General features: G+C 50.3%; 1 protein-coding gene across 1 annotated transcript; it reads left to right on the top strand.

The window, feature by feature from the left end:
* The first annotated feature begins 730 nt into the window (after positions 1–730).
* On the top strand, positions 731–7,625 carry LOC144675653 (uncharacterized). The gene is made up of 2 exons (XM_078536298.1): positions 731–953; positions 5,739–7,625. The coding sequence occupies exon 2, from the start codon at positions 5,897–5,899 to the stop codon at positions 7,043–7,045; it is 1,149 nt and encodes a 382-aa protein (XP_078392424.1). The 5' UTR covers positions 731–953; positions 5,739–5,896; the 3' UTR covers positions 7,046–7,625.
* The last annotated feature ends 11,504 nt before the right edge of the window (positions 7,626–19,129 follow it).

Below are 19,129 nucleotides of genomic sequence, written 5' to 3'. Positions count from 1 at the left end.
GCCCACAGGGGGGGGGCACCGTGACCCACAGGTGAGGTGAGGTGCTGCAGTTCCCGCTGTGCCCACACTGGGGCACCGTGACCTGCAGGTGAGCTGCTGCAGTTCCCTCTGTGCCCACAGGGGGCACCGTGACCTACAGGTGAGGTGCTGCAGTTCCTGCTGTGCCCACACTGGGGCACCGTGCCCCGCAGGTGGGGTGCTGCAGTTCCCGCTGTGCCCACACGGGGGCACCATGACCCGCAGGTGAGGAGGTGCTGCAGTTCCCGCGGTGCCCACAGGGGGGCACCGTGACCCACAGGTGAAGTGCTGCTGTTCCCTCTGTGCCCACAGGGGCACCGTGACCCACAGGTGAGGTGATGCAGTTCCCGCTGTGCCTACAGGGGGCACCGTGACCCGCAGGTGAGGTGCTGCAGTTCCCGCCGTGCCCACAGGGGGGCACTGTGACCCGCAGGTGAGGTGCTGCAGTTCCCGCTGTGCCCACAGGGAGGGGGGGGCACCGTGACCCGCAGGTGAGGTGCTGCAGTTCCCGCTGTGCCCACAGGGGGGCACCGTGACCTGCAGGTGAGGTGCTGCAGTTCCGGCGGTGCCCACGGGGGGGGGGGGCACCGTGACCCCCAGGTGAGGTGCTGCAGTTCCCGCTGTGCCCACAGGGGGGCACTGTGACCCGCAGGTGAGGTGAGATGCTGCAGTTCCCGCGGCGCCCACAGGGGGGCACTGCCCCTCCCCCCCCCCCCCCCCCCGGTCTGGGTTCCGCTCCTCCGGATTGCGGAAGGGGTCGGATCCGGAGATCCTGATCCCGCGGGGGTGGTGGGTGGTATGGGGTGCGGGAGGTGGGGGACTCGGTGCATCTGAGGCAGACAAACAGGGGGAGAATCGCAGCAGATAGACCGAGGCCCGGGTCACTGAGCTACAAGCTGCAGAGGAGAGACGCTTCCCCGGGGAAGGGGCTGGTGGTAAGTGGGGTTTCTCCAGAGCAGCAGAATGTCTTTGTCTTTATTTCCAGGGAAACACTCCAAACCCCCCCCCCCAAAAAAAAAACAACAACCTGCATTTAACGTCTCTTTTTTTTTTGTCTCTTACGAAGCCCCCAGCAGGAAACTGGAGGCCTGAAAACACACAGGAAATGGTTTAAAACCACTGAAATGTGTCTATTGTCTGTGCCCTGGGTCCCAGGGTTTGGACCCCTGCCTATTGGCTTAATTCTGGATCTGGGGCTGACTCTAACTTGTCCCCCCCCCTCATCCCAGCCACCCCCCCCCATATTGGTTCTCTCCCAGATGTTCCCTAGTCACTTCCTGGATGTTCCTCTGACCCTGAGCTGTCCCAGAGATTTTGACTGCCACCCAGAGTTGGGACATGAGTGGGCGCAGGGACAAAGGCTGACTCAACAGGGGTCATCTTGCCAACCGGTGGGGAAGGAGACGCCGCATCGGAGGTGAACTCATTGGGGGACACCAAACTCTTGAGCAGCTTTGATAAGATCAATTCTGAGAACACGTTTCCCGTGGGCTGGTGGGGGGAGGGGAGAAATCCAGATCCTAGGGTCACAGGGGTCGGCCATTTAAGACTCAGAAGGTGTGGTGAATCTTTGGAATTCTCTACCCCCCCCCCCCCCCCCCCCCCCCACCGAGGGCTGTGGAGGCTCAAGTCATTGAGCATGTTGAAGACATCTGTCAATGGATTTTTGCAGAGGGAATTGGGAGCGTTGGAATGCAGGAGAATTGGAAATAGAATCTCAGAATTGTTACAGTACAGAAGGAGGACATTCGGCCCATCATGTCTGCATCAGCTCTCCGAATGTGCATCTCACCTAGTGCCATTCTCCTGCCTTCTCCCCGTAACCCTGCAGATTTGTTTCTTTTCAAATAATGATCTAATGCCCTCTTGAATGCCTCGGTTGAACCTGTCTCCACCACACTCTCAGTGCATCCCAGACCCAAACCACTCGCTGCGTGAAAAAGTTTATTCCCATGTCGCTCTTGTCTCTTTTGCCAATTAAAATCTGTCCTCGATCCCTGGGAACTATTTCTCACGATCTGCTCTGACCAGACCCCTCATGATTCTGAATACCTCTATCAAATCTCCTCTCAGCCGCCTTTTCCCCGAGGAAAACAATCCCAACTTCTCCAAACTCTCTTCATATCTGAAGTTCCTCATCCCTGAAATCATTCTCGTAAACCTCTTCTGCGCGCTCTCTAGTGCCTTCACATCCTTCCTATAGTGTAGCACCCAGAACTGTACACAATACTCCAGCTGAGGTCTAACCAGTGTCCTGTACAAGTCCAGCATGACCTTCTTTGCTCTTGTACTCTATGCCCTTACTAATAAAGCCTAGGATACTGAAAAATAGGAGCAGGAGTAGGCCATTCAGCCCCTCCTGCCTGCTTCACCATTCAGTTGGATGATCCTCCAGTTCAACACCATTTTCCCGCACTATGCCTTTGATGACTTTACCATCTAGAAAACTATTGACCTCCGTGTCTTGAACAGAACCTTCGGAAAGGGCTATGAGGAGAATGCAGGAAGGTGGCGATGAGATAGAAGATCAGCCATGATCATGTTGAATGGTGGGACAGGCTGGAGGGGCTGAGTGGCCCCTTCTCCAGCCACAATTTCTTGTGACAAGTGAGGAGACATTTTCTTTCAGCTTTTTAATTTTGTTTTACAATTGGAATTGCCCGACAAAGGCCAAGTTCCGTAGAAGAGTCATACGGGACTCGAAACGTTCAGAGTTTCCTTCAGGCCCACGTTCCTGCCTGAAAGGACAGTGGAAGTGGGGCAGATTGAATGGGCCTTTCAAAGAGGTGGAATTTTGAAAATCCCTGATTTTAATCGCTCCGTCATTGATGGCTGTACCTTCAAGGGGAGAGGTGGCATCCCGGTAATGCCAGTAATCCATAGGCCCAGGCTAGTGCTCTGGGGATAATAAAAAATAACAATAAGAAACAATGCTGTGGGGACATGGGTCAAATCCAGTCTGTGGAACTTAAATTCAATTAATAAATCCAGAATATTAAAATAGCTAGTCTCAGTAATGGTAATCATGAAGCTATCAACTACTCCTCCGCCATTTCCGCCAACTCCAGCATGATGCCACCACCAAACACATCTTCCCCTCACCGGTCAGCATTCTGTAGGGACTGTTCCCTCCGGGACACCCTGGTCCACTCCTCCATCACCCCCAACTCCTCATCCCCTTCCCATGGCACCTTCCCATGCAATCGCAGAAGGTGCAACTCCTGCCCCTTTATCTCCTCCCTCCTCATCGCCCAAGGCTCCAAACACTCTGTTCAGGTGAAGCAGCATTTCACTCGCACCTCCTTCAATTTATTTACTGCATTCGCTGCTCCCAATGCGGTTTCCTCTACATTGGGGAGATTAAACGCATACTGGGTGACTGCTTTGCAGAAAAACCTTCGGTCTGTCCGCAAGCATGACCCAGACCTCCCTGTCATTTGCCATTTCAACACTCCACCCTGCTCTCATGCCCCGGGGAAGTGGTGGCCTAGTGGTATTGTCACTGGACTAGTAATCCAGAGACCCAGGGTAATGTCCTTTAGGGAAGGAAATCTGCCATCCTTACCTGGTCTGACCTGCATGTGACTCCAGACCCACAGCATTGTAGTTGACGCTTAAATGCCCTCTGAAATGGCCTAGCAAGCCACTCAGTTCTCAAGGGCAGTTAGGAACGGGTAACAAATGCTGGCCTAGCCCGCGACACCCACATCCCATGAACGAAGAGAAAAACGAACATGTCTGTCCTTGGCTTGCTGCATTGTTCCAGTGAAGCTCAACGCAAACTGGAGGAACAGCACCTCATCTTCCGACTAGGCACTTTACAGCCTTCCGGACTGAATATTGAGTTCAACAACTTCAGAGCATGAAATCTCCCCTTCATCTTTACTCCTTTTTTAATCCATTTAAAAGAAATGTATTTATTCATTCATTTTTAAAAAATCCTTTTCCCCCAACCCCTGCCCCCCTTCCACCCCCACGGGGCCACCTGTCACTTGTTTCTATGCTGTGCTTTCACAGAGCCCTGACCCTTGTTCTGTTATTAACACATTCTGCTATCTCATCTTTATGCCACTATCAGCACCTTCTTTAGTCTTTAACACTACCTTTAACACCCACTTTGTCCTGTGCCCATGACAGCTTTGCCAATCTCTCCTTAGCTCCCACCTACCCCTGACGTTCTATTTTGTTCCAACTGATCCACCCCCTCTTAAACAGTATAAACTCCATCAAATTTCTACTTCTCTTTAGCTCTTGAAGAGTCACACAGACTCGAAACATGTAACTCTGTTTCTCCCTCCACAGATGCTGCCAGACCTGCTGAGTTTTTCCAGCATTTTCTGTTCTTAATTTCAGATTTCCAGCATCTGCAGTATTTTGCTTCTACGAAACTATCATAGATTGTTATAAAAAACCCATCTGGTTCACTAATGTCCTTTAGGGAAGGAAATCTGCCACCTTAACCCGGTCTGACCTACATGTGACTCCAGATACACAGCAATGTGGTTGACTCTTCACTGCCCTCTGCAATGGCCGAGAAAGCCACTCAAGGGCATTTAGGGATGGGCAACAAATGCCAGGGATGCCCACGCCCCATGAAAGAATAAAGGAAAACAAAGTCACCATGGCCACAAGTCCCACCTCTCTGTCTCTCTCTACCTCGCTTTCCTCCTTTAAGACATATCTTAAAACTGACCTCTTAGGTCAGATGACCCTAATATCTCCTTATTGTGTGTTGGATAATTGTTCCTGTTGTTGTGCGCACTGTTCCAATCAAGACTTTACAAGTTAAGAATTCAACAAAAAGGTGGAAGGTTAGGGCTAGGGTTTAGGGTTAGTGAACCTTCTCTCTCTCAAATCATTCACCCCCTCCCCACAACACCCGCAGCTCCCACCAATGTATTGAAATCCAGAGGTCATTGGAGGATCAGAGGAGCCTTGCTGATTGTGGAATTGGAATTTGCACTTTCAGGAGGGAGCAGGAGGAGGCGCTGTGCACTCAGCACTGACAGCAAGTAATTAAGAAGGTTAATGGAATGCTATCCTTTATTACGAGAGGAATTGAACATTAAAGTAAGGATGTTATGCTTCAGTTATACACGGCATTGGTGAGACTGCACCTCGAATACTGTGTGCAGTTTTGGTCTCCTTATTTAAGGAAGGATGTAAATGCATTGGAGGCGGTTCAGAGGAGGTTTACTAGATTGATACCTGGAATGAGCAGGTTGTCTTATGAGGAAAGGTTGGACAGACTGAGCTTGTTTCCACTGGAGTTTAGAAGAGTGAGGGGTGATTTGATTGAAGTATACAAGATCCTGAACGGCCTTGACAAGGTGGATGTCGAAAGGATGTTTCCTCTTGTGGGTGAGTCCAGAACTAGGGGGCACTGTTTGAAAACTAAGGGTCGCCCTTTTAGGACAGAGATGAGGAGAGATTGTTTCTTTCAGAGGGTTGTGCGACTTTGGAACTCTCTGTCTCAGAAGGTGGTGGAGGCGGGGTCATTGAATATTTTTAAGGCAGAGGTAGATAGATTCTTGTTAGGCAAGGGAATCAAAGGTTATCGGGGTTAGATGGGAATATGGAAATCGAAACGCAAGAAGATCAGCCATGGTTTTATTGAATGGCGGAGCAGGCTCGAGGGGCCGAATGGCCCACTCCTGTTCCTATTTCTCATGCTCAGTTGAATCACTTTCTCCTTTTTTTATTCCCCTCCCTCCTTTTAGGAATTTCCAAGTGCCGGGAGGTCCTGAAGTTGCTGCTGACGATTCCGTTGCCAGTCGGACAGGGATTGATGTATAACGGCCAGTGAGTTGACGAATCAATGTCCTGGTCAGGCTGAGACTGCGATGCCTCTGACCACGGCTGCCTGCACCGTCTGGCGATGCCCCGCAAGAGGAAACGAGTCGGCGTTGGCAGAGCTGGTGGGATCGCCAGTGGCCCCCAGAGGGGGACGGGCAGAGAGCTGGTGGGATGCCAGCATTTTCCGTTTAACGCTTTGCCACCCGAGTGCCAACTCCACTGCTTCTCGTTCCTGTCGGATGTGGAGAAGTGTCGGGCAGCCCTGGTCTGCCAAGGTTGGAGCCAGCTGATGAGGACCTCCAAACTGTGGCGGCGGGCAGACTTTACCCATCTGGGTGCGGTCTGGGGCTGGGAGGGAGCGCTGCTGCCCGCCGCCGGAGACCACAAGCGCTGGAGGAAGTGGGTTGAGGACTATGCTTACCACCTGATGTCGCGCAGCGCCAGCCTCCTGGTGTTACGCGCCAGCTTTGACCTGGGAGATGAGCAGACCAACTGGACCCAGTTCCTCCTGCGGTTCCTGGAGAGGGTGAACTGCCGGGATCTAGAGGAGCTGGAACTGAACTGGACCTTCACTCCGCTGGAGCCCTTGTCCACTCACCGCCAGCCCAGCATGACCCAAGTGGGCATGACCAAGGCGGAGCAGGTCACCAACTTTCAGACTCTGCTGGAGAGGCTGGGCCTGGTCTCACCAGCTCTCCGACAGGCCAGCCTGCCCTTTGATTGGTCAGAGCACTCGGTCCAGTTACTGACTAGCTTCCAGCAGTTGAAGTGCTTGGAGCTGAGGAACTTTTGGGTTTTTAAGGGAATCTGTCCCAGCAGCTTGCAGCAGCTGATCCGTGCCCTGCCTAACCTCAAGAGACTGGTCCTGCACGTTATGATCCCTGTCAGAGACCTGGAGGTCACGTACGCTTTGGAGTCCGCCTCCTTGGAGTTCCTGGATGTCTCCCAGAGCCGAGGCCTGGTCTTCAGCCTCTTGAACCTCCCTCAGCTGAAGGAGCTAAAGGCCAGGAAGACGATCCGGGGCATTATCCTGAACAGTCAGACCCAGCTGGCAGTCCAGAGTCGCTGGCCTTGTCTCTACAGTCTTCTCCAGGAGGGGGTGCCCAACCTGCGGACACTCAACCACCACCAGCTGCTGCCATCTTGGCGGCGAGAGGCCGATGAGGAGCTGGCAGAGGTGCTGACACAGGTGTGTTACTGTGTTCAGCACTCCGACACCTGGCTGCTCTGAGCCTCTGTAAATCAAAGCCCAGGTTCCACCCTCCAAACACTGGAGATGCTCCAAGTTCCTCGTTTCATTTTCATATTTCACTTTCATGCAATTTTTACCCCCTCCCTCTCTTACATCATCCTCCCCCTAATCTCCCCACTCACCCCTCCCAAACACATTCTTCTCTTTTATCAGTGTCCCATCCCCAGTACTGGCAGGTTTTGATAGGGACAGTGTAGAGGGAGCTTTACTCTGTATCTAACCCCGTGCTGTACCTGTCCTGGGAGTGTTTGATGGGGACAGTGTAGAGGGAGATTTACTCTGAATCTAACACGTGCTGTACCTGTCCTGGGAGTGTTTGATACTAAAACTGGATGAAATATGAGAATGGTTCCTTTGCTGCATTGACATCTAACACTTCACGGAAGACAAACATACCCCAATAAATTGAACTTTAGCCTGGCAAAACTTGTGTGCCTTCAGCAGCAACAGTAATCCCTCTCTCAGCAGCAACAGTAATCCCTCTCTCAGCAGCAACAGTAATCCCTCTCGCAGCAGCAACAGTAATCCCTCTCGCAGCAGCAACAGTAATCCCTCTCTCAGCAGCAACAGTAATCCCTCTCTCAGCAGCAACAGTAATCCCTCTCTCAGCAGCAACAGTAATCCCTCTCTCAGCAGCGACAGTAATCCCTCTCTCAGCAGCAACAGTAATCCCTCTCTCAGCAGCGACAGTAATCCCTCTCTCAGCAGCAACAGTAATCCCTCTCTCAGCAGCAACAGTAATCCCTCTCTCAGCAGCAACAGTAATCCCTCTCTCAGCAGCAACAGTAATCCCTCTCGCAGCAACAACAGTAATCCCTCTCTCAGCAGCAACAGTAATCCCTCTCTCAGCAGCAACAGTAATCCCTCTCTCAGCAGCGACAGTAATCCCTCTCTCAGCAGGAACAGTAATCCCTCTCGCAGCAGCAACAGTAATCCCTCTCTCAGCAGCGACAGTAATCCCTCCCTCAGCAGCAACAGTAATCCCTCTCGCAGCAGCGACAGTAATCCCTCTCTCAGCAGCAACAGTAATCCCTCTCTCAGCAGCAACAGTAATCCCTCTCTCAGCAGCAACAGTAATCCCTCTCTCAGCAGCAACAGTAATCCCTCTCTCAGCAGCAACAGTAGTTCCTCTCTCAGCAGCGACAGTAATCCCTCTCTCAGCAGCAACAGTAATCCCTCTCTCAGCAGCAACAGTAATCCCTCTCGCAGCAGCAACAGTAATCCCTCTCTCAGCAGCAACAGTAGTCCCTCTCTCAGCAGCAACAGTAATCCCTCTCTCAGCAGCGACAGTAGTTCCTCTCTCAGCAGCGACAGTAGTCCCTCTTTCAGCAGCAACAGTAATCCCTCTCTCAGCAGCAACAGTAATCCCTCTCTCAGCAGCAACAGTAATCCCTCTCTCAGCAGCAACAGTAATCCCTCTCTCAGCAGCAACAGTAATCCCTCTCTCAGCAGCAACAGTAATCCCTCTCTCAGCAGCAACAGTAATCCCTCTCTCAGCAGCAACAGTAATCCCTCTCTCAGCAGCAACAGTATTCCATCTCTCAGCAGCAACAGTAATCCCTCTCTCAGCAGCAACAGTAATCCATCTCTCAGCAGCAAAAGTAATCCCTCTCTCAGCAGCAAAAGTAATCCCTCTCTCAGCAGCAACAGTAATCCCTCTCTTAGCAGGAACAGTAATCCCTTTCTCAGCAGCAACAGTAATCCCTTTCTCAGCAGCAAAAGTAATCCCTCTCTCAGCAGCAACAGTAATCCCTCTCTCAGCAGCAACAGTAATCCCTCTCTCAGCAGCAACAGTAATCCCTCTCTCAGCAGCAACAGTAATCCCTCTCTCAGCAGCAACAGTAATCCCTCTCTCAGCAGCAACAGTAATCCCTCTCTCAGCAGCAACAGTAATCCCTCTCTCAGCAGCAACAGTAATCCCTCTCTCAGCAGCAACAGTAATCCCTCTCTCAGCAGCAACAGTAATCCCTCTCTCAGCAGCAACAGTAATCCCTCTCTCAGCAGCAACAGTAATCCCACTCTCAGCAGCAACAGTAATCCCTCTCTCAGCAGCAACAGTAATCCCTCTCTCAGCAGCAACCGTAATCCCTCTCTCAGCAGCGACAGTAATCCCTCTCTCAGCAGCGACAGTAATCCCTCTCTCAGCAGCGACAGTAATCCCTCTCTCAGCAGCAACAGTAATCCCTCTCTCAGCAGCGACAGTAATCCCTCTCTCAGCAGCGACAGTAATCCCTCTCTCAGCAGCGACAGTAATCCCTCTCTCAGCAGCGACAGTAATCCCTCTCTCAGCAGCGACAGTAATCCCTCTCTCAGCAGCGACAGTAATCCCTCCCTCAGCAGCAACTGTAATCCCTCTCTCAGCAGCGTCAGTAATCCCTCTCAGCAGCAACAGTAATCCCTCTCTCAGCAGCAACAGTAGTTCCTCTCTCAGCAGCAACAGTAATCCCTCTCTCAGCAGCAACAGTAATCCCTCTCTCAGCAGCAACAGTAGTTCCTCTCTCAGCAGCAACAGTAATCCCTCTCTCAGCAGCAACAGTAATCCCTCTCTCAGCAGCAACAGTAATCCCTCTCTCAGCAGCAACAGTAATCCCTCTCTCAGCAGCAACAGTAATCCCTCTCTCAGCAGCAACAGTAATCCCTCTCTCAGCAGCGACAGTAATCCCTCTCTCAGCAGCAACAGTAATCCCTCTCTCAGCAGCAACAGTATTCCATCTCTCAGCAGCAACAGTAATCCCTCTCTCAGCAGCAACAGTAATCCATCTCTCAGCAGCAAAAGTAATCCCTCTCTCAGCAGCAACAGTAATCCCTCTCTCAGCAGCAACAGTAATCCCTCTTTTAGCAGGAACAGTAATCCCTTTCTCAGCAGCAACAGTAATCCATCTCTCAGCAGCAAAAGTAATCCCTCTCTCAGCAGCAACAGTAATCCCTCTCTCAGCAGCAACAGTAATCCCTCTCTCAGCAGCAACAGTAATCCCTCTCTCAGCAGCAACAGTAATCCCTCTCTCAGCAGCAACAGTAATCCCTCTCTCAGCAGCAACAGTAATCCCTCTCTCAGCAGCAACAGTAATCCCTCTCTCAGCAGCAACAGTAATCCCTCTCTCAGCAGCAACAGTAATCCCTCTCTCAGCAGCAACAGTAATCCCTCTCTCAGCAGCAACAGTAATCCCACTCTCAGCAGCAACAGTAATCCCTCTCTCAGCAGCAACAGTAATCCCTCTCTCAGCAGCAACCGTAATCCCTCTCTCAGCAGCGACAGTAATCCCTCTCTCAGCAGCGACAGTAATCCCTCTCTCAGCAGCGACAGTAATCCCTCTCTCAGCAGCAACAGTAAACCCTCTCTCAGCAGCGACAGTAATCCCTCTCTCAGCAGCGACAGTAATCCCTCTCTCAGCAGCGACAGTAATCCCTCTCTCAGCAGCGACAGTAATCCCTCTCTCAGCAGCGACAGTAATCCCTCTCTCAGCAGCAACAGTAATCCCTCTCTCAGCAGCGACAGTAATCCCTCCCTCAGCAGCAACTGTAATCCCTCTCTCAGCAGCGTCAGTAATCCCTCTCAGCAGCAACAGTAATCCCTCTCTCAGCAGCAACAGTAGTTCCTCTCTCAGCAGCAACAGTAATCCCTCTCTCAGCAGCAACAGTAATCCCTCTCTCAGCAGCAACAGTAATCCCTCTCTCAGCAGCAACAGTAATCCCTCTCTCAGCAGCAACAGTAATCCCTCTCTCAGCAGCAACAGTAATCCCTCTCTCAGCAGCAACAGTAATCCCTCTCTCAGCAGCAACAGTAATCCCTCTCTCAGCAGCAACAGTAATCCCTCTCTCAGCAGCGACAGTAATCCCTCTCTCAGCAGCAACAGTAATCCCTCTCTCAGCAGCGACAGTAATCCCTCTCTCAGCAGCAACAGTAGTCCCTCTCTCAGCAGCGACAGTAATCCCTCTCTCAGCAGCAACAGTAATCCCTCTCTCAGCAGCGACAGTAATCCCTCTCTCAGCAGCAACAGTAATCCCTCTCTCAGCAGCGACAGTAATCCCTCTCTCAGCAGCGACAGTAATCCCTCTCTCAGCAGCGACAGTAATCCCTCTCTCAGCAGGAACAGTAATCCATCTCTCAGCAGCAACAGTAATCCCTCTCTCAGCAGCAACAGTAATCCCTCTCTCAGCAGCAACAGTAATCCCTCTCTCAGCAGCAACAGTAATCCCTCTCTCAGCAGGAACAGTAATCCATCTCTCAGCAGCAACAGTAATCCCTCTCTCAGCAGCAACAGTAATCCCTCTCTCAGCAGCAACAGTAATCCCTCTCTCAGCAGCGACAGTAATCCCTCTCTCAGCAGCAACAGTAATCCCTCTCTCAGCAGCAACAGTAATCCCTCTCTCAGCAGCGACAGTAATCCCTCTCTCAGCAGGAACAGTAATCCATCTCTCAGCAGCAACAGTAATCCCTCTCTCAGCAGCAACAGTCCCTCTGTCTCCGGCTGTTCCCATCCCTGTATAATGACTTTGTTGCAGTGTCACTAAGCTCATGTTGTACTGGAAGTATCAGCCATGCGAATCACACTGTGCCTGCTGCTGCTACTGGCTGACGCTCAGTCGCTGTTTGATGTGTTTTAAGTTCAGACTCAGTGAGGGTGAGAAAAGAAACTGACGACCAGATGTGTTGTAGTCTGCACAGTTGTGGTCTTCACGTTCTGGATACGATGTAGAACCCCTACAGAGGTGTAAAAACAATTCACAAGGATAGCCCCAGAACTGAGAGGTTATACCCAGCAGCAAATGCTGAACATGTTGCGTCTCTGTCTTTCTAGAAAAGAGAAGACTGAAGCTGCCTCAGTTTGACAAAAATGTTAGCACAGCGGTAATCGAGAAGCCCGGGCTAATATGGGTTCAAATCCCAGCACTGGTGACAGCTGGTGGGATTTAAATTCAATCACTGAGGCGGTGGCGTAGTGGTATTGTCACTTGGCTGGTAATCCAGAGATGCAGGGTAATGGAGAGGCCTGGGCTAATGCTCTGGGGTCCGGGGTTCGAATCCCACCACGGCAGATGGTGGAATTAAAAGTCTAATGATGATCACAAAACGATTGTTGTAAAAACCCATCTGGTTCCCTAATGCCCCTTTAGGGAAGGAAATCTGCCGTCCTTACCTGGTCTGGCCCTACATGTGACTCCAGACCGTGATGTGGTTGACTCTTATAAAATGCCCTCTGGACAAGGGCAATAAATGCTGGCCTAACATCTGATGAATGAATTAAATAGATGTGGAATGAAGAGTCGGTATCAGTGATTAATACTGGATGATTGTAAAAGCCCATCTGGTGATTGAGGGAGGGAGATCTGCCATCCTTACCTGACCTGATCTGGCATCTATGTGTCTCCAGAGCCACAGCCACAGCTAATGTAGCTGACTCTTAATCTGCCCTCTCAAATGGGCTAATAACTAGCTTGACTGCCACCTTCTCAAGGGCAATAAATGCTGGTCTTATCTGATTTTACCTCGTCTCTCTTCATGACCTCTTAAACTTGAGGCTATCCAAAACTCTGCTGCCCAAATCTTAACCTCGCAGCAAGTCCTGTTCCACCCATCGCTCCCGGGCTCACTGACATTCAACGGCTCCCAGTCAAGCAGCGAATTGATTTTAAAATTTTCATCCTAATTTTCAAATCCCTCTGTGCCCTCCACCCCTGCCTATCTCTATAATCTCCTGCAAACCCTCAACCCTGCGAGATATCTGTGCTCCTCGAATTCTGGCCTCTTGTGCATTGTGTTATAACTGCTCCAGCAATGGCGGCCACGCCTTCAGCTGCCAAGAACCTAAGCACTGGAATACCCTCCCTACACCTCTCTGGCTCTCTACCTCTCTTTCCTTTTTGAAGACACTTTTTAAAACCTACCCTTTTGACCAAGCTTTTGGTCACCTGACCTAATGTCGCCTCATGTGGCTCAGTGTCGTACTGTGTTTGATATAACGCTCCTGTGAAGTGCCTTGGGATGTTTCATTACATTAAAGGCGCTATATAAATCCAAGTTCTTGTTGCCACATCCAGTGACTGAATAAAAACCGCTGACACTCTCCCTCTCCCTCTTTATTGTTCATTCCTGCGGAGATTCTGATCAAATTGGAATAAAAAAATAGAAAGCTGACAGTACGAGTGAGAGATGGAGTGAGGTGATGTACTGGGTAGAATGCTGCTGGGATCAGTGCCTGGGCTCTCCTGTACACTAATGACCTAGGATGCACGCTCTCAAATCTTCAGAGAACTCGCACAAGGAGAGCGAGAGGAAACGGAGATGCTGTTATACATCCTGCAGAAGGATTTGGAATTATTTTGGCAACCTGATAGGCAAATGGCAAATTAAATTTACGACTGGGCGACGTGAGGGATTGGTAGAAAGAATGAGCACCAATGAAGGAAGCAGAATTAAAGCAGGATCACTGAGTTACAGTCGGTTCCTCACTCTTAATCTGGATACAAATGTGGAACCGATTAGCCACAACTGGACCATAAGCCGACAAAGGTTGTGCTGAGGCTTCAAGCTTTATGGGGGGAAAAAAAGATACATAGGGATCGGGAGCAGGAGTAGGCCACTCGGCCCCTCGAGCCTGCTCCAGCATTCGATAACTTCATGGCTGATCTGATTGTAACCTCAACACCACATTCCCACCTACCCCCGATAACCTTTCACCCCCTTGTTAATCAAGAATCTATCCAGCTCTGCCTTTAAAATATTCAAGGACTCTGCTTCCACCGCCTTTTGAGGAAGAGAGTTCCAAAGACTCACGACCCTCTGAGAGAAAAAAAATTCTGCTCGTCTCTGTCGCGAATGAGCGACCCCCTTATTTTTAAACAGTGACCCCCTAGTTCTAGATTCTCCCACAAGAGGAAACATTCCGAGCTCAGTATTTTCGCGAATCTAAACACTCAATTTTAATCTATTCCTCGTACTCTTTCCAGGTGACAACCTGCACGATTCTGCATTGCGCAATTACATAAAATTTAAAATCAGTTCCAGGGAAGGTGGATTCATTTGACTGGCCACTGAGCAATAATTTTACTTCTAAGGTAGAGCGGCACGATGGCCTTAAGTTGCTATCCTAGTGTTCGTTTCACACTTGTTAGACAGTGGTGAGCCGGAACATCCGAGGAATAGCAATCAGAGTCCCATTGCCATTCCGCTCCTTTCAGATCACCTTAGTCGGGAGCTGCACAGTCCAACTTGGGCCTCCTCAGAAGAGTCCAGTGCAGCAGGTTCCCAAGGCCTTCAGTCTAGGGCAGCAAAGAGTTGGAGGAAAGGAAATCAACGCCCTCTTTTTAAGGTACTAGCTACCCTGACGCAGGTACGTTTAAAGGTTCAGCCACCTTTGAGAAGCCAGGGAGAAGCTAAGTGTATACGGTAAGTGGGTAGGATAGGAGTTGGGGGGGTGGTGGGTGTAGGTTGGGGTGGGTGGGGTGGAGGGGGGCGGCGTTGCTTGGTCAGTCAGGGTGGAGTAGGATGGGTCAGTGGGGTCGGGTCGTCAGTCGGTTGGGGGTAGGATGGGTTGGGCGGTCAGTAGCGGGCAGCCGTGTGGTCAGTCATGGCGGGGTTGGATGGTCAGTTGTGGGGGTTGGATGGGTTGGGGGGGGCTCTGGTGTTCGGGGAGGTGGGTGGTTCAGTCGGGGGTTATTGGGGTAGGATAGGTTGGGGGCTCTTGTCACTTGGGGTGGTGAGGGTAGGATGAGTGGCTGGTGTTGGATGGTCAGTTAGGGGGGTTGGGCAGGTAAGGTGGGTTGGATGGTCAGGGGTTGGGTGGTCAGTCGAGCGGTAGGACATGTCAGGGGGGTTGGATGGTCAGTTGGGGGCTGTTGGGTGGTCAGTTGGGTAGGACGGGTCAGGGGGGGTTGGATGGCCAGTTGGGTGGTCAGTTGGGTAGGACGGGTCAGGGGGGGTTGGATGGTCAGTTGGGGGGGTTGGGTGGTCAGTTAGGGGGATTGGGCAGATAAGATGGGTCGGGTGGTCAGTTGGGGGGGATGCGATGGGTCAGGGATTGGGTGGTCAGTCGAGCGGTAGGACATGTCAGGGGGTTTGGATGGTCAGTTGGGGGGTTGGGTGGTCAGTTGAGGGGTGTCAGGTGTTCACTTGGTGGGGGTAGGATGCGTTGGGGGGTCAGGTGGTAAGTCAGGTTGGAAGGGTAGTCAAGGGGGTGGGGGTAGTCGTGTGACTGGGATGGTCAGGAAGGAAGTTGTGGGGGGGGTTAGGTGGATAGTCAAGTGGTGAGGCGGGGAGTAGAAGAGGGGTTGGGGCTGTGTTGGTCAGTACTATAGTTACCCAGGAGTTACAAGTGGTTTTAATTCTCCTAACTTTTCCTGCGTAACTATTCTGCTAAGAGACTCAAACCATCCAAAGTCTCCGATTTGAATTGGATGATTCCCAGTGCAGGGTAATTGTCCATTAGATGCTTCAACGTCCCGGACAATTACTGTGCAGTCCCTGCGTGGGACCGGTGTCAGTAAGACTGGGATAAGAAATGGTGAAAATGTTAGAGAGCATCAGCTTCCTCTAGCCAGACCGAATCCAGGGAAAACTTAAGGTCTTAGTTCGGCCTCATCTGGAGTACTGCATCCAGTTGTGGGCACCATACTGGAGGAAGGATGTGAAGGCATTGGACAGAAGAGATGCACAAGAATGATTCCCGGGGTAAAGAGCTGTAGCTATGTGGACAGATTGGAGAGGTTGGATCTGTTTTCCTTGGAGAAAAGAAGGCTGAGAGGAGGCTTGATAGAGGTATTCAAGATCCTGAGGGGTATGAACAAGGTAAATAGTGAGAAACTGTTCCTACTCAAGAGAACATCAAGAACTAGAGGGCACAGATTCAAAATAATTGGCAAAAGGAGTAAATGTGCTGTGAGAAAACATTTTTTCACCCAGAGGGTGGTTGGAGTCGAGAAAATCTCCTGAGTGGGTGGTGGAGGCAGGTTCGATCGAGGTATTCAAAAGGGAATTGGATTGTTACCTTAAAAGAGAGAAGGTGCAGGGTTACGGGGATAAGGCAGGGGAGTGGGATTAGGTAGAATGCTCTTTCAGTGAGCCAGTGCAGACTCGATGGGCCAAATGGCCTCTTGCACTGTGAAGATACTGTGAAATAGAGGAACCCTGTTTAAAAAGGATGATGTTTACCTGGGAGATCTTGTGGTGCAGTGAGTAGCGTTTCTACCTCTGGCCAAGAAGCTCTGGGTTCAAGTCCCACTTCAGGACTTGATGACCATGGAGGATGCATTCATAACATGGCCAAACAGGTTGATTATCAGCCTGTAAATCCTTCCAGAACGTCTGATAGCGGGCGGTAAGAGTGGGAGAGTTTCCTGGTCAGCCATACTGCAGAAGGCAATGGCAAACCACCGCAATACTTTGCCAAATATAATCATGGACTAATTCAATGGAGGTCCATGGTCACCAATGCTCTCTTAGGGCATGGTACCTAAAGGAGGAGGATATTTAACTAATGTAGAATTTACTCTTTTTCCTGAATAAAATATCTTTCAAATACTGTGTAGAAAAAGATAAGACTGAAGCATTTCCAACAATCTTCAGCCAGAAGTGCCGAGTGGATGATCCATCTCGGCCTCCTCCAGAGGTCCCCAGCATCACAGATGTCAGTCTTCAGCCAATTCGATTCACTTCACGTGATATCAAGAAATGGCTGAAGATACTGGATACTGCAAATGCTATGAGCTCTGACAACATCCCGGCAATAGTACTTAAGACTCGTGCTCCAGAACTTGCTACGCCCCTAGCCAAGCTGTTCCAGTACAGCTACAACACTGACATCTACCCAGCAAGGTGGAAAAATGCCTAGGTATGTCTTGCATAAAAAGCAGGACAAATCCAATCCAGCCAATTACAGTACCATCAGTCTACTCTCGATTATCAGTAATGGGAAGTGTGGTCGACAGTACTATCAAGCGTCACATACTCAGCAATAACCTGCTCAGTTTGGGTTCTGCCAGGGCCACTCAGCTCCTGGCCTCATTACAGTCATGCTCAAATGCTGCCTTGATGTCCAGGGCAGTCATTCTCATCTCACCTCTTGAGTTCAGCTCTTTTGTGGCATCAAGGAGCCCAAGCAAAACTAGAGTCAATGGGAATCAGGGGGAAAACTCTCTGCTGGTTGGAGTCATACCTAGCACAAAGGAAGATGGCTGTGGTTGTTGGAGGTCAGTCATCTCAGCTCCAGGACATCACTGCAGGAGTTCCTCAGGGTAGTGTCCTCGGTCCAACCATCTTCAGCTGCTTCGTCAATGACCTTTCTTCCATCATAAGGTCAGTCATAAGCGGGGATGTTCACTGATGATTGCACAATGTTCAGCACCATTCGGGACTCCACACATATTGAAGCAGTCCCTGTCCAAATGCAGCAAGACCTGGACAGGATTCAGGCAAATAACATTCAGGCCACACAAGTGCTAGGCAATGACCATCTCCGACAAGAGAGAATCTAACCATCTCCCCATGACATTCAATGGCATTACATCACTGAATCCCCAACTATCAACAGCCTGGGGGTTACCATTGACCAGAAACTGAACTGGACTAGCCATACAAATACTGTGGCTACAAGAGCAGCTCAGAGGCTGGGAATCCTGTGGCGAGTAACTCACCTCCTGACTCCCCAAAGCCTGTCCACCATCTACAAGGCACAAGTCAGGAGTGTGATGGAATACTTGCCTGGATGAGTGCAGCTCCCACAACACTCAAGAAGTTTGACACCATCCAGGACAAAGCAGCCCGCTTGATTGGCACCACACTCACTACTTCAAACATTCACTCCCTCCACCATCGATGCACAGTAGCAGCAGTGTATACCATCTACAAGATTCACTGCAGGAACTCACCAAGGATCTTTCGACAGCACCTTCCAAACCCAAGACCACTGCCATCTAGAAGGACAAGGGCAGCAGATAGATGGGAACATCACAACCTGGAAGTTCCCCTCAAAAGTAACTCACCATCCTGACTTGGAAATAAATCTCCATTCCTTCACTGTCACTGGGTCAAATTCCTGGAACACTGTCCCTAACAGCACTGTGGGAGTACCTACACCACTGGACCTGCAGTCCATGCACTGGCACAAGAAGGTGACTCACCACCACCTTGTCTAGGACAATTAAGGATGGACTCCCACATCCCATGAATGAATACAAAATGAGCCAGCATGCACTGGTATATCTTTACCCTTACTGAAGTGATTAAAACTGACCAGTGTTTTAAGGTCAGTACTGGGTCAATAATCCACAGACATTTACAATTGTTTTAAACTTCTTCACTTAATACAGGAAAAGTTTACCCCTACTGTGCTATGGAAGGATATGAATAAAAGAGAACATTCGCTGACTTAAGGAGCCTGATTATCTGTTTCCTTGCTCGCTCACATTTTGGCTTTCCAACACTTTCTACTGATCTGTGTACATCACCCAGCCCTTTTCATTGTATGCTAGATTAAAAAAAAACAATTGTTAACCTGTTTGTCAGCCTCTTTGTAAGATCATAAGAAATAGGAGCAGGTGTGGGCCATTCAGCCCATTGAGCCTGCTCCACCATTCAATAATATCATGGCTGATCTGATTGTGGCCTTGACTCCACTTTCCTGCCTGTCCCTCATAATTCTTGACTCTTTGGTTAATCAAAAATCAAACTCAGCCTTGATTATATTCAATGACCCAGCCTCCATTGCTCTCTGGGGAAGAGAATGCTAAAGACTAACAACCCCCTGAGGGAAGAAATTCCTCTTCATCTCCATCTTAAATGGGAGGTCCCTTATTTTAAAAGTGTATCCCCTAGTTCCAGGTTCCCGCACGAGAGGAAATGTCCTTTCAGCATCTGCCCTGTCAATGGCCTCAGAATCTTATACAGTATCTTTCAATATAATCATCTCATTCTTCTAAACTCCAGTGAGTATAGGCCCAACCTGCTCAATCTCGCCTCAAAAAACAACCCTTTCACTCCATGTATCAGCCCAGTGGACCTGCTCTGAACTGCTTCCAATGCAAGTATATCCCTCCTTCAGTAAGGAGACCAGAACTGTACACAGTACT

Source organism: Cetorhinus maximus, chromosome 3 (genome assembly GCF_964194155.1).
Source record: "Cetorhinus maximus chromosome 3, sCetMax3.hap1.1, whole genome shotgun sequence".
Classification (NCBI taxonomy): domain Eukaryota; kingdom Metazoa; phylum Chordata; class Chondrichthyes; order Lamniformes; family Cetorhinidae; genus Cetorhinus; species Cetorhinus maximus.
The sequence above is the reverse complement of the archived record's forward strand: the minus strand, read 5'-3'. Positions and strand labels throughout refer to the sequence as shown.

Coding starts and splice junctions, on each gene's coding strand:
- LOC144675653 (XM_078536298.1), top strand. CDS start 5,897: ATGCCCCGCAAGAGGAAACGAGTCGGCGTTGGCAGAGCTGGTGGGATC.